We start from the raw sequence: 16,261 nt of genomic DNA on the forward strand, positions 1-16,261 counted from the left end.
TCAGCTTTTAAAATGAGAGTTTGCCTAAAAACACTGTCTTGTAGACCTGATTTTATCAGTGAGCACCATCCCTCGATTTGCAGTGCCTTGCTCAGGTGATGATATTATAGCAGGTTGCTGAATATTTTTGAACAGCTTGAGTTGATCATCTTCACAAAAATATGATAGGTTTAAATGTTGAAAAAATATCAGAGTTTCTTAAGAAGATTAAACTCTGGTTGGGTTGACTTTAACTGCTCAAAATTGTTCTTTCCCCACAGGTACATTTTCATTCCGGTTCCATTGACTGAGTTGTAACTGGAAGGTTGTAACATGTGGTGTGGGGAGAGCTAACCTGGGCAACCCAGTGAAACAGTGCCTACACACTATGCCTGGTGTGTTAAACAGAAATTAGTCAAAACTGTTTCTGTTGTAACCACTCTACCTACCCTGTTTGTCTGGACCTATGTGGGACTTGGAAGGCAGGACCCAAGAACTCTGGTATTAATTCAGAGACGAATCAGGCACTTAAGTGGAGGAACAGTCCCAGGAGGAACAGAGCCCCTATAGCATACATGTTATTTACTGCAGAGAAAACGTTTATAGGTTTTAGTTGAAATAAACTATATAATTGGGGGATATTTTTAAGTTTCTAGTAATCAAGTTCTTTTAACTAGAATTTATTGTATAGCACACATTGATTATGTGTGGTTAATGGAACGTAAATATTGTAGTGTGTATTGTGGTAAAGATTAATAAAAATTTAATGATAATCTCTTTATTTAATGTGTTGTCTTGGCAGAATGACTGAGTTCATTCTCCAGTTTGGGTCCTGATTAAATTATTTGGTGCCTGTATGACCTTGGCCATGTTGCTTAACTTTCCATTGTCTCAATTTCTTCCTCTGTTTAATTGGAGTAAGTACATTTGCTTCAGAAGGTGTTGTGAGAATTCAGGAGGATAATGCCTGTCATGTAGAACAGGGCCTAGTCCATAGTAGGTGCTGCTTTTTTTTTTAAATTTATTGTTATTTTTATTTATTTTTATTTTTTAAATTTAGTTTTGAGAGACAGAGAGAGACAGCGCAAACAGGGGAGGGTCAGAGAGAGAGGGAGACATAGAATCCAAAACTGGCTCCATGCTCTGAGCTAACTGTCAGCACAGAGCCCAGAGCCCAACACGGGGCTTGAACCCATGAACCGTGAGATCATGACCTGAGATGAAAGTGGACGCCCCCCTCACAAGCTTTCTGACATTCACTTTAAAAGCAGCAGGTATGGGTGCCTGGATGGCTCAGTCGGTTAAGCCTCTGACTTCGGCTCAGATCAGATCTCATGTTCGTGGGTTCGAGCCCCGCGTCAGGCACTGTGCTGACAGCTAGCTCAGAGCCTAGAGCCTGCTTCCGGTTCTGTGGCTCCTCCTCTCTCTACGCCTCCCCCTCTCATGCTCTGTCTCTCTCTCTCTGTATCAAAAATAAATAAAACATTAAAAAAATTAAAAAGAAAAAAGAAAGCTTGTGAGGGCTTTTCTGCATTCACTCATGCCATGAGTCTACTAACCCTCTTTTTAGTTTATTTATTTTGTTCAGTATGCCTCCAGATGTCTGAATTCTATATTTTTTTAAACCATTAACAGTAAGCTTAAACATGGCAAAGAAATTGGCAAAGAAATTATCCAGTTTAAATACTTTTACTCTCTGTTTTCCACTAGAATTTTTATCATTCTTATAGTATTTTTTTGAATTTCATCTTTTTTCTTGCTATACTGTCTACATTCTACATTAATGTATTTGTTAGCCAATCATAGTATCCGGAACCATTTAGACAAGGTTGAAATCTTCATCTCTTACCAACTATGTGACTGACTACAGCTTACTAAACCTTAGCTTAAATATCCCATAGGATTGTTGAAGAATTAATTCAGTGTATGTGAAATGCCAAGTGTGCACACATGCATGCAAACATATACACGTGATTTTTCTTTTCTGTTCTTGTGTTTTCAAAATAATTTAATAAATGGGCTTACTATTATTATGCAAAGAATTCAAAGACTACATTAGAAGGTCTGCTACCAGCTCTTGGGAAGATGCTTTAAGCTCTTCAGATCTACCCATAGAGTTATTTTGATAATCAGTTATACATTTTATGTGAAAGTGCTTTGCAAACTACAGATAAGTTAACAGATCTAAGAATGTTCCCTTATTCTTTGTTACTGAACATTTCTGTTAGAGAGCATTAGTTTACCATATAGCGCTTTTACTGTTGTCTTTTTGGAAAAACTTTCTATAGCTCAGAGTTAAAAACCATTTACCCTTTACTACTATTCTTGGCAGTATTACTCCATTCTCAAGTTAAAAAATTACTGCACTTTTGAGGCAAGATCATTCTGTTCTACTGCCTTTTATTACCTACCGTTCAGCCATTGCCTTTCATTCACTGAAAATTTAGTTATCTGGTTCACAGTGTTTTCTGTCTCTGAGTCCTGTCCCACTTATGAGTGATTTCAGTATCCTTGAGAATGGTCCCAGATACTATCCCTATCTTGGCATCTTATTGCTAATAAACTTTACTTCCACATTCATGGTGGTTATTCCCAAGACCCATCTTGGATCAAGCAAAGCTTCAACTCTGAATTCTTAAGTTTAAAAAGCTCATAGTCTCATGGTAGTTTAATTTTACCTGGCCTTTGACTTTATCAGTACTTCATTCCCCATCACCCTCTACATTTTTACTCTTTCACCATTTTTACTTTATTTTCTACCCAACTTACAGATTGTTATTTATTCTTTTCACCTATACTCTTACTAGTAACCTCAGTTTTCTTGCCCTCTTGGTCTTGATAAATCAATCTATTCATCTTTTCCATATTTAACTTAGGCTTCTAGAAAAAATTAAATCACCATATATGTGCAGATTGTTACATGATTTCCAGATTGAACCAGGTCTTCTACAATGGGCAATAATTGTTCTGTTTTGTGGTTTGGGACTATTTGGCTTAACACCTCTTGAATTTGATGAAAGATATGGGATCTCTCTTCAGAACAATAGATATAAGAATATACATGTAAAAGTTGACTTATAAATTTAGGAGGTTCACAGATGTTCTGAGGTTCACTCATAGACTTCCTAGAAGTCCTTTGAATCTGGGTTAAAACTCATGGTCTCGATATTTATTTGTTCCGTTTACCACAATCTCTTTTTTGTAATCTTCAAATTCTCTGCTTACCCATTTCCTCCTTCCTCTCAGTACGTGACTTCTGTTCACATTACTACAAAAGTAAAAACCATTAGGTGGAAAATTCTTCAGCCTACCAACTCTACAAACCTACCTGCATCCATACGACTTCTTTGCTCCTTTTCATGTTACTTTGAAAGAAGGACCTGTTCTCATCCACACGATGAGGCCTGTCTACCATTATCCTAGGAATCTTGTTCTATTTCTTTTCTCCTCCCCAAACTGTATCTTTAGCCTTTTTATCTTTGCTCACTCTTGTAAACTCAAACAGATTTCTGTCTTCCTAAAAGGAACAAAGCCTCATTGAGCTTCATTTGCTCTTTAGCCGTTGATTCTCCTTTCATGTTTTCCTTTTTGGGTAAAGATTCTTGAAGAGGTTTTACATAGTCTCTGACCCCTAACACCTCATCTGCTATAGTGTTATGCCTATTTCCACCAGAGACTTTTTCCTTGCTAAATCCAGTGGTCACGTGTATGTGTCTCTGGAGTGTTGAGCATGTACATCATATCCTTCTTGAAACCTTCTCTTCCAGTGACTGTCTTCATGCCACATTCTCCCAGAGTTCATTCTCCCTCTTTGTTATGACCAGATTGCTGTGAGCTCTTCTTCCTCTGTCCATACCTGAAGTGTTAGAAAAAAAACTCATAGTGAAAATTAGGATCTCTTTGTCGCTCTAATTGTCTTCCTACATGTCATTCATTTTCATAGCTTGAGTGAATGTTACGACTACCTACCTTGCTGCTTAAGCAAAAGACCTTCCTGCCAACTCTAGTCAGTTCTGCTCCTTACACAGCTGTCCGATTCCTTCATTTCTTTGAATCCACACTGTTTTTAGTTCAGACCTTCATCAGAACTCATCCAGATTATTGTGAAATTTTCATAACTAGGTTTCCAGGTGCTAGTCTTGCCCTTTCCAACTCGGTTTTCATTGCAGCCTGAATAACCATTAAAAAATACACTTTATGTAATTTTTTTGTAAAAATTTGAAGTATCATAATTGTCTAAAACATAGAGCTCCTATTATGTGTCAAGTGTTTCTACAGTGATTATTCTAATTACAGATAATGATTACTAAAACTGATAATAAATGGTTAGTAAAGTGGTACAAGGATGGGGACAAGGATGGAGACAATGGATATGAGGGTGTCATTTATTGTAAGAGTTACCGTTTAGTGTTAACTGTGTGCTGGACACTGATCCAATCACTTGATGTGTGTGAGCTTCTTTCTTGTTCATAGGAAGCCTATGGGGCAGGTCCTGGTTAGTATTATCCGCCGTGTTACAGAAGAGAGAACTACGACAGAAGGATGAGTAGCTTGTTCACAGTCTTGGTCACAGTGCTGTTGGAGCCGGGGTTCACATCCCGTCTCGTCCAGCTCCCAAGCTTTTAGCCCTGCTGTCGTGCCTCTCCTCATACTCCACACTGATTCCATTAACTACTAAAATTATGGCTCAGTAAAAAAATGTAGGGAAAAGAATATAAAATTGTTTTGTATAGTTCCTGTTAAAGCAGTGTATGATTTTTATTTCACCCAATATAACATGCCATTTGTTATAAAAGGTAATTTTTTTTACCTTTTAAAACAAGTCGCACCAGTGTTTGAGAAAAAAATAGAAATTGTGTGTCCATAATTAGGGTAATAATTGTAGGAAATCTACTCAATCATCTCTTTAAAGTCAGTGATAACATCTTTTACATCTCTGTGTATCTAGCATCTAGGATGGAGACAGGCATATAGTACCTCAATGAGTATTTAGTAAATATACTGTTAATGCCTTCTTATCGCTTCTATTCCTTATTGCAATGTTTATTTATTGCTTTTTATTTCACTTGAGCCTTGTAAGAAATTGACTTAATTTTTTTTTTTTTTTTTTAACCTAGGGGATGTCCTACCCTTGTTCAAGCATTGCCAGGCCCCAGCACACAAGTTACTGCAGGCAGCAACCACACTGCAGTACTTCTAATGGATGGACAGGTCTTCACATTTGGAAGTTTTTCTGTAAGGGATTTTTTAAGCATTAATAGTATTGGGTGTACCGTTGCCTTACATGTGTCTGTGTTAGCTATTTTTTCTGGTTTCAGTGAAATTCTTGTGTTATAATTATTGTATATGTATATTTCCTATCTTTACATCTAGCACACACAAGACCTGAATGACATTACTTTGACATAACTTTCTCTCTAGGATAGAATTAGAATTTATTAAATTCAACAATGTGTTAGAATTGGACATGCTTATTCCAGGTCATCATCCTTCAAGCATTCAGTAGAGCTGATTCTGTCATTTGAAAGCATATATCCCAACTAGCTTGCACAGATTCATTTTTTTTTAACCTGTAGAACTCTTTCTAGCTTAGAACTTCTTAAAGGCCTAGCTTTCTTAATAGGTTTATTTAAAATTATAGTTTCCGTTGTCTTCTCCTTCTCTGTCTGTGTCTCTCTGTTTGCCTGTTTGCTCCTCTCTCTTTCTCTTTTTGCCAAAACTTGAGGAGTGAAAATACTCTGAGAATTTTGTATAGTTTGGTCATAATAGAGATCAAGGAAAAGCCTCATGAGACAGTGCTAATAAACCTGCACCATCTCTGTCGTGGGTGACTTAACAACTCTATAACCTAAGTTCCTGGCATGTAATTTGCAACTATTGATTTTTCAAAAATGTAAATGTGACCTTTAAGAAAAAAATTTGGGGGGTGCCTGGGTGGCTCAGTCAATTAAATGCCTGACTTAGATCATGATCTCACGGTTCTTGAGTTTGAGCCCTGCATCAGACTCCCTGCTGTCAGCATGGAGCCTGCTTGGGATTCTTTCTCTCCCTCTCTCTGCCCCTGCCCTGCTTTGTCTGTCTGTCTGTCTGTCTGTCTCTCTCAAAATAAATAAACTTGAAAAAAAGAGAAACTTTATTTGGAAATAATTTTAAGCTACAGAAAGGTTACAAAAAGTAAGAGTAGTACATAGAATACCCGTATTCCCTAGAGCCAGATTCACCTATTGGTGACATTTTGATTTGCTTTATCATCTGTACATGTATGCTTGTTGTGTCTTAGGCACTCTGTGGGTGTGCATGTAAAACTTTTTTTTCCCCCTGAGTCCTTTAAGAATAACTCTACATATATTATGACACTTTACTCTTGAATACGTCAGCTTGGTTTTTTTTGATTGATCCAATAATTTTTGACATTTATTTGTCACCTCTAAGCTAGGATCAGTCATTGCATCTGATTATCATGTTTCTTTAGTCTCCTTTAGTCTGTACCATACCCACACTTTTTTTTGGTCTATTATGATGACATTGACATTCTTGGAGAGTATGGTACTTGTATTTTCTAGTAAAATGGACCTCATTTTTGTTTCTTTGCCATTTTCTCAGGTTTAGGTTCAGGTTGTATGTTCTAAGCCAAAACACTGTGTAAGTGATGCTGTGCTCTTCTCAGGTATCACGTCTGGAGGCAAAAAATGCCCACCTGCCCTTCATTGGTGGTGTGATTTTTGATTACCTGGAAAATGTTTCATTTCTGTACTGCATAATTAGTATTTGTTCCTTGAAATTAATAAGGAATTTTTGGGTTGATTCAATTAGATGAGTTATTAAAAAGACAGTTTTAGGGTACCTGCTTTTCATACATTTTCCCCCTAGATTTAGCATCCCATTCTTGCCTAGACCAGCCTTTTCTATAATGGTTGCAAAATGATTTTCCAATTCCAGGACCCAGTCACCTTTACCAGTTGGCCCTTTGCATTTTAGTGTAAGAAAGAGCCCTTATTTGTTTCATACAGTTGCATGTATTTGTATTTTTTTCATTATTGTCCTTAATTATTTGGTTGCTTCAAGTCCTAAAATATGAGTAAAATGGTTTTATATCTGCTATCCCCACACCACTATAAAAACAAACTCACTAAAAGGAGTTCAGGATTTTCTGCCGCTCTTGCTTCTGCCCCCGTGAACCTCTGTCTTTCCTCAAGGCTAAAAGACATAAAGTCAAATACTGTGTTTATCAGTTACCTGGGTTCCTTCTTCTTACTCCATTTCAGTGGAATTATGTTATTCCTTTGGAATAGAGTTGGATTCATTTGTTTCAGTTTGCTTTTAGTTTCATTTAAAAAAATTAGTTAATATTAACAAGAATAGGTACAAGTAACAGATTCTTTGTGAAGAGCAGCAACAGCCAAGGATCACCCTTCCTCCCCTTGTTTCTGAAAACAAGCCCTTTTTCAGATCCATTTGTCTCGCCGTATCCTGGGGCAGGGGTTCATCTGTGTAAAGTGAGTAAGATCTGATGTCAGGGGCTGAAGGACAAAGAGAGATGACCTTTCAGCGTGGGGGAGATCACTTTGTCCTCAAACAATGAATGAGGCTCCCAAGGGGTGTCAGCAGGAGGGCAGAAGAGGGGCTGATGCAGAGGACTGTTACACAGTGGCCGCCTTCTTCTCCCTGTGGCACCGGTCTCCCGAGGCCTTCAGGGGAACACAGCTTAAAATGCTGGCGCTTGACATGTCATCCCCCTTCGAGCTCTAAGACTTCCAAGGAGAGGGGCTTGTGGCCCAACTGCACTGTTCCAATTAGTTTTCGTTTTAAGATTCCTCTTCTCATATCCTTAGGTGTAGTTTTATTTTTTGCATATGTAGAACATTAACACGTTTCTAAAAGTTAAGTTATACAAAAGCAGTATACTCTGTCAGATGACAATTCCCCCATGTCCCTTTTACTTCATGCTTGGAAGTAATGAACTGCATTGTTTTCCAGTTTTTCCTTCCTATGTTTCTTGTAAGATTAATCAATAAATAAGTACACACATACACTGTCTACATCTGCATTGTATAGATACAGGTTTGTGTGCATATTTATGCGTATGTATGTACACATGTATATCTTTAATTATTTCCCTTTATTTTTCAAAAGGTAGCATTTTACATATGTTCTTCTGCACTTGGCCCTTTTCACTTTTCTATATTTCCTGGAAATCATTCCATGTTAGTTCACAGAGATCCTCCTTTCGTTTTTTTATATCTGCATAGTTCATTGTGCATATATACTATATTTGGTCAGTTTCTTTCTTGGACACTTAAGTAATTTCCAATATTTTGCAACAAAAACAATAAATGCTGTTAGAGGTGTATCTTTGAGGTAAATTTCTAGAAGTAAGATTGCTGGGTTGAAGGTTGGTGCCTGTGTAGTTGTGTGAGATAGTAACAATTCGCTTCTATTTTGTATTCTCACCAGCAGTGGACAAGAATGTCTGTTTCTCCACAGCTTTGCCAACACAGTGCGCTGTTATTCCTTTTAATTTGCGTCCGTCTGATGGCTGAGAAGTGGCCCTGCACGCTTTGAAGCCTTTTTCCTGTAGATGGTGCTGTGAACCTTCAGGCCCTTACCTGCATTTAGTATTTTGACATTAAGGGTCAGTTTTTCTCTTTGGGTGGATGATTTTTACCATGCTTTTTCCAAGTCCTCTGTACTCCTCTCCTCTCCTCAAGCCAGTCCTTTTGCAGGCCCCACCCCCTCCACCTTGCAGTGGCAAGTGGGTAGAGAAAATGTTGGAATTTGGTTTCTTCCTCTAGTTACAGGTGACTTAAAAGTCAGCAGATCTGCTATTTCATAGTACTGTTGAAGGCTTGAGTGATGTATGGTTTTCTTTGCCCTCATATTGGTTTTTATATTTTTTAGGGGGAATTGTGAGTGGTAATATTTGAAATCTGACAGCCATTATTGTCTTCTACCCCTAGAAACTCCTAGTTGTAAACTTTCCTGAATTTAAATGGCTTATGTGTAGCCACATCAGAATCCCTGGGGTTGTCCAAGCATCTGTTGTATTTTTGCGCAGCTTATCTTTACGTTAGTTGGTTGAGAGGAAAGGAGTAGATATTTATTTCAGTAGTTAATGACAAATGGAATTATTTTTCTTCTAAAAGCATAATGCCCTTTGAATATGATATACTTTGTTCACTGTTCACATTTTTATGCCTTTTTTTTTTATTGGTTAAAAAATAAGGACACATTGAAAGAAGCTGAGAATAAACGTCGAAGTCTTTTTGGCTGCTCTCTTCCTGTGCTTGTCACTTTTCCCTCCCCTGGTTCAGCCCAGGATTGAAGTTCTATTGCTCGTGCAGTCACTTTGTGGCTGTGGTTTCTTGCTGTGGTGTTGGAGTGATAGAACTCACTAGACACCTAATAGTGGCTGAGAATTAGCCAGGCTGTTTGTAGTGCTCCAGGCTCCCTTGTTTTTCAGTATTTTGCGAATGGTTTCTCATTCCCATTACTTGCAGATGGTGATGCTAGAAGCCAAGATCCAGCATTTTCCCCCCTCCAGAGGGTGTTTGGAAGGGAAGTGCTGTTGGGGGAGGGCGAACTCCTGAGCCTGGGGTGGATGAATGTTTACCTATTCACCGTCAGCTGTCTTTTATAGCTACTAGCTTAGTAGTGAGAGGCTTCCTCTTAATTTTTAAATTAAACTCTTACCTAACCTAGTATCTGTGGACAGCCATAGTTTTAAATGAGTTGACAATTATTTACTTAAGATATCTTTCCTCACCATTGATTCTGCTGTTTATATTGAAACATAAATGAAATAACTTGCTAATACATGATCATATGTAACATATTTAATTTTCAAATTATATTCACAGTTGTAGTATTCATTATTTTGGCCTTTACTGAAATATTTTCAGACTGATTTTAATAGTGACTTTCATTATATACTGTCAACTTAAAATATCATGGTGATTTTTTTAAGTAAATTTTTAAAATGAACAATTTGTAATACTCATTTTTTAACATGTTGTGTATTTATTATACTTTCCATTTAAATTAGGTAAGGACAGTATTTCAGGGAGATTTCTTGCATGGAAAAATATTTCAGCTTTTTTTTACTGTTTTTTAATAATGCATTTGGTGGTTTATTAGGGGCAGAGTTTCTAAGAATAATAGAAATTTTTATTCCTTTACAAATTTTGGTCCAAATTTCACATGAATGTCATTAATAAATGAAAGTACTAACAGTAAATAAAGAATAATTTTTCATAGAGCTGTTTTTGTCTGCTGCTTTAACTTTGTAAAAGATTAGAGATGTTTATCCAGTAATGCTGTGATTATGGTTTATTTAATCTTTTAGAAAGGACAACTGGGAAGACCAATTTTGGATGTGCCATATTGGAATGCAAAACCAGCTCCCATGCCTAACATTGGGTCAAAATATGGAAGAAAAGCTACCTGGATCGGTGCAAGTGGGGACCAGACTTTCTTACGAATCGACGAAGCACTTATTAATTCTCATGTGCTTGCTACATCAGAAATTTTTGCCAGTAAACACATAATAGGTAATACCCCAAACAAACGTCCTCCCCAAAATCTTTGTCTTGATTAATAGTAAATGGTTCATCATCTTTCCGTATCATTGGGTAAATCTTAGAGTTTTTTGGTTTTTTTTCTATTTGAAGAAATTTTCAAGAAGCTTCTAAATGTCTGTGATTATATGAGTATTTATAAGCTAGGGGGTGGTGGAAATATGAGCTAAATTGAAGTAGGATAAAGCCTGTGTTGGAAGGATGAATTTTTCTGTATTAGTTCTTGTTAGGTAAATGGTAGAAATTAGTTTTTATGAAAGGTTATATGTTACACTTTGAAGTTTCATCTGTAGGTATCAACCTATACTTGTATCTGTGATATCATAAATAATTATGTAATAGAGTGATATAGAAATTAAGAGCATGTGTTGTGGATTTAGACAGTCTGGGGTTTTAGTCCTAATTCTATTACTTAAAAATTTTTAATTAATCTATTTAAATTCAGTTGTGTCATCTGTGAAATGAATATAATAATAATACTTACCTTATAAGTAATACTTAATGTCTAAGCTGAGGGAATATAAAAAGGTAATGAATTTTTAAGATGTATAAATATCATTCCTCAAGGCTTGGTACCTGCTTCTATATCAGAACCTCCTCCATTTAAGTGTCTTCTGATCAATAAAGTGGATGGGAGTTGTAAAACTTTTAATGACTCTGAACAAGAGGACCTGCAAGGATTTGGTGTGTGTCTTGACCCCGTGTATGATGTCATTTGGAGGTAAGCTCGATTTATAAAATAGAGTAGTAAATAAGTTTTAATCAAATTATACTTTTGTGGGATATAAAATTCATGTCTAAACAGACTTTACATACATGAGTACTTTCCTGTTTAACTACGCTTCCCAGGATCTTTACAGTGTTGTGCAATGGTTAAAGGCAGTCAGGCTGCCTCAGGTTATCCCATATCCACAGTCTGCTTTCTGTGTCAACTTGGAATAGCTACCATGACTCTGTGTGCTTCCCTTCTCTCATTTATACATTTGGAATGACCATAGTACCTACTTCATAAATGGTTGTGAGGAGTGAAGAATTTAGAGCTGAGGCACATAGTAGATGCTATAGAATTGTTTGCTAGTGTCATTATATTAAGCACTTTTAAGAATTCTGCTGTTAATTATTTTTGGTCTGCCAACAATCATGTCTAAACTGTATAGAACTCCAATTTTTTTCATAAAATTGAATTATTACCGACTATGTAGAAGAAATTGTGCCAGAATAATTAAAATAAATGAGGTCACCCTCCATGAATGTACATAACAAAATCCCTGTATTGGTAGAGAAATGTAAAAATGTATAGGGTTACCATACTCTGGAAACTATAAAAATGTAGAGAATGGATACAGATACACTAGAGACTCAAATTATATTGTATTTGTTTAAAATTTATTATGGTGCTTTATATACATAATGAGTAAAGAAAAGCGTTGTCCCTCTCAGCAACTCTAGCTTTGAATACTAGTAGGAGGTGTCGCCTGCATTACCAGAATGCCTCATCACAAGACTTACCTTCCTTTCACCCCCTTGCACTGTGTATTTGGCATGCAAGGGGCATGAATTAGATAAATTGAAAGGGTTAATTGGCACCAGTAAGGAAAGGGAAAAGGCTTTTTCTGTCTTCTTTCCTCTGCACATGCCTGCTTTCATTTCTATCAGCCAGCCCCGTCTTAAGAAGCCATGCCCTCTGTCATCCCTAAGGCTGCATTCCGAGTGAGGGAATATTGCTTCCCAGGTTGCTGATCAGCTTACTATCTTATTTGGGTACTTTGTGAGAAGGCCTGGAGGCCAGAATTGAGTAGTATTTTTCATTCTCCTTGGCAGCATTACATAGGATAGATTAGATTATGAAAGACTGCAGGTAAGTAGTCTTACAGTAATTCATAAAGAGACGTGAAATTCTAAGAACCAAAATTAGAGTGGTCATATGGAATAGCATGGAGAGGCTAGAAAGGCACGTGGTGTAAAGATAGGCTAGTTGTTAGTTATTTACTAATTACAAGTCCATATACAAGAGACTTAGTTACCAAAGGGCAAACTCTAGCTTGGACTTAGGTTTAAATAGGTGTTTTATTTTCTAGAATCTTTATTGAATATATATAATCTTTATATGTTTTGTTTTTAAATGAAGTAAATTTGCATTAACAAAAGTTGACAGTGTAGAACTTGTTTATGGGTACGTTCACTAAATTAGAAATGCGTTCTCTAAATTACTTAATAGCAGAACTGGATTCTAATAGTGTAACTAGAGCCATTTCTCTGGAGTCTTAACAGAACTCAGAAGTGTGGCAGATAGTAAGTTGAACCTTGCCTTTTTCAAAAATGGTGATAGCATTGGGAGAGGTGGTTTCAAAGGCCTTGGCAGGTCCTTGACCATTTACTCCTTTGTTCCAGAGCAAAGATTGAAAGATGAACAGCAGTCTCTCCTGCAGTGTTTCACTAAAACAGCTGGAAGGTGTTTTCCTGTAATCAGGATCAGAGTTTTTATTCCATTATCCTGACCTCTGGCTATTTTGTGTCCTTTGTGTTTGACACTAGAGTATTTGCATTTTACAGCTGTCACCGATACTGCAGATTTAGTATTAGCTTGCTTTGACTTTCTTTCCTGCCAGACTCTGCTTCCTTTTGTATTCTTAACAGCGAATTTCTACTGAATTATTAGAAACTTAACATCTCTAAAAAACAGATAAAAAAAAAGCAGATAAATGTTAAGGATAGCAATTTTATTTCCCACTTCAAAATATATACAAATAATACATGAACATGTGTTGTCATTAAAAAATTTTTTAAATGTTTATTTATTTATTGAAAGAGAGAGAGAGTGTAAGTGGGGAAGTGCAGAGAGAGAGGGAGACACAGAATCTGAAGCAGGCTTCAGGCCCTGAGTTGTCAGTACAGAGCCCCACCTGAGGCTCGAACTCATGGACTGCGAGATCATGACCTTAGCTGAATTCGAACACTTAACCAACAGAACCACCCAGGTGCCCCTGTTATTTTTTAAAAGAAGAATTATGTGGTCCTTCTTCAGATCTTTTTTTTTTTTTGCTCATAACAAATCTTACTAACCTTTTCTGTGGGTCACAGGTATTAAGTTTGGTTTATATTGTTTGACACCTTTTTAAAATGCATGTATATTTTTTAATACAAATAAGAATATATTTATTTTAAAAGTTATGTTTTTGCTAAACAACAATTTCTAGGTCTTTCCAAGTCACTACTCTAAGAACTGCTTTATTTATTTATTAAAACTGTTTAGAATTCTGTAGTCAATATGCCAAAATATACTGAACTATTTCCTATCAATGAACAATAACTTTAGATTATTTTTCAATGTTTCAGGGTTATCTATAATACCTCAGTGAACACACAAACACATGCGTATATGTAAGCACAGTTTTGTACTTATGGGAGTATATTGCTATAAGGTAGCTTTCAAGAAATGGAATTGCTGAATCAGAATTGTGATATAGAGTTGTGATATATACCTACCCAGTTCTCCTTTAGTACTCTCTCCACCAATTGCATGCGAAAGTCCATATTTTCCCTTACTATCAGCATCATTATACAGATATTATATAATAATATTAAATACTGCATATTAATACAGCACTATTTTAATTATTGCTATTTTAATTTTATTCTGTAAATATTTAAATACCTACTATATGATACAAAATGAATGAGATAGACAATGCTCTTACTCTTAGGGACATCATCTTTTTTGTTTTTTTAACAGAGATAAAGACTATACGAAAGTGAATAATAACTTTACAAATCTTGCTCAGCATCATTAAAGAAAAAGAGGGTGCTGTGGTTGAGGTTAACAGCAGTGACTTGTTTTCCATTTGGTGGAGATAGTATAAGTTAAGACCTTAAAATATAAAAAGAAGTAGGCATTTGAAGAGTTAGGAAAAGTTTTCTGAGCAGGGAGAGCTTAGTAGACCCAAATGCTTTGATACTAGCAAGAGTCTGGTTATGTTTTAGGAACTTGAAGAAAGCCATGTGGTTAAAGCATAGTGAATGAATTCAAAGGAGTAGGCAGGGCCGGGACATCTAAGACTTTGTAGGGTATATTAAGAAATTTGAGTTTTCTTCAAATAGAAAGTCTCCATAGGATTTTCAGTTGGGAAGTGACACTAAGAGATTATAGTTACTGTGTGGAAAATAGATGGGAAGGAGACATGCACAGATATAGGAGGTTACTGCAGCAGTGCAAGGGAGAGATGCTGGCGTGAAACTTAGGGTTATAGTAGGGAAGATGGAGAGGAGCAGACAGCAGCACATAGTTCGGTTTAGTCAATAGAACTTGGTTATATTGGGCTGGTGGGGGGGGTGGTTAAGGAAAGAAAGTAGTCAGGGATGATTCCCAAAGTTCTGATTCGGGCATCGGAATAGACATTGGTAGCATTAACTGAGCCAGGAAAGGCAGAGACAGGAACAGATTTTGTCAAGATTTCTGTATTTGACATGTTAAGTAGGCAGTTAGATAAGTGAGCCAGGCTCAAAGGACTAGTCTGGAATTCCAGAATTTTTAGTTTGTAGGTATACCTAAAGCTGTGGTTTTGGAGATCACTGAGGCAGAGAATGTAGGTTGAGGAGAATCCTGAACTTAAAAAATTTTAAGTTAGATGAGAGAGGAGGAACTAGTCAGGAGACTAGAAAGAGCAACCAGTGAACTATGAGAAAAAGCCAAAAGGTTGTGCTGACCTAGAAGTGACAAGGGAAGTGGGTCAAAAACAGGAGCATTTAATGATGTTGAATATTGCTGAGGGCTTGAGTAGGTAAATGACAAAAATATTCCATTAGGTTTAGCTACTTAGAAGTTATTTGCAACTTTGAGAATAGTTTCACAGAAGTGTTAGATGTGCAGACTAGATTGGTGTGGTTTGAAGAGCAAATGGGGATTTCCACTCTTGGCAATTTGATGAACTAAAAAAAATTTTTTTAATTTTATACATTGATTGGCACTCAGCCAAGACATCACTAATATACTGCTCCTGTCCCCCACCTCAAAGAAAGAAAAGCAGCATACAAATTAAAATCATACCTACTGAGGAGACCCTTGAGAAGTAAGCAATCAGCACTGTAAACACAGGGTTTTGCTGAAGGCAACTGCTGATAAGCAGTGCTGCAGTTTCAAAAACAAACATTGTGCCAGCTACAAGGTGAGGGAGATGGAAACTGATCCTGAAAACTCTGTTAGGCATCTGGCTTTTGAATGATGCTGAAGTGGGATCAAATAGATAATACCCCCCCTCTGTCCCCAGCAGAAGGCAAGTGTAAATCCTCTATTTAGGCCCATAGATTTTAATGAATTAAGATTCTATCAAATATGAGCACAAAGTCAAAGATTTCTAAACCTATAAGTAATATAACTTTTCATGAAATTCAGCAAAAGACAAGCAGTGAGATCTTGGAATTATCAGAAATAATATAAAGTATATATGAAATGTTTAAAAAAGAAAAGATGGAACTGAGCAAACAAAAGAAACTCATAATGAGACTCAAAATGATTTAAGGAAAGGTATTAAGCAGGCTGTGTTGTAGCCTATGAACAAGTAATATATTGTATCATTTATCTTGAATGTATCATAGATAAGCTGCTATATAACGATTGCCACTTCAGATAGCTGTGAAATTAGGTGATTAACTAGTTGTTACTTAACCTTCTAATTTCTGTATAAGTCTAATTACATGAAACAGAAGTTGGT

General features: G+C 36.5%; 1 protein-coding gene across 15 annotated transcripts in view; it reads left to right on the plus strand.

Moving 5' to 3' along the window:
• Window positions 1-16,261, plus strand: part of MYCBP2 (MYC binding protein 2) — a 267,757-nt gene that overhangs the window by 98,971 nt on the left and 152,525 nt on the right. For all 15 annotated transcript variants that reach the window (XM_029936570.1, XM_029936573.1, XM_029936574.1 and 12 more), the window contains 3 exons: window positions 5,097-5,214; window positions 10,322-10,526; window positions 11,121-11,274. In XM_029936570.1, coding sequence (XP_029792430.1) covers window positions 5,097-5,214; window positions 10,322-10,526; window positions 11,121-11,274 — 477 coding nt within the window. The remainder of the gene's footprint in view (window positions 1-5,096; window positions 5,215-10,321; window positions 10,527-11,120; window positions 11,275-16,261) is intronic.

Source organism: Suricata suricatta, chromosome 4, assembly GCF_006229205.1.
Source record: "Suricata suricatta isolate VVHF042 chromosome 4, meerkat_22Aug2017_6uvM2_HiC, whole genome shotgun sequence".
Lineage (NCBI taxonomy): Eukaryota > Metazoa > Chordata > Mammalia > Carnivora > Herpestidae > Suricata > Suricata suricatta.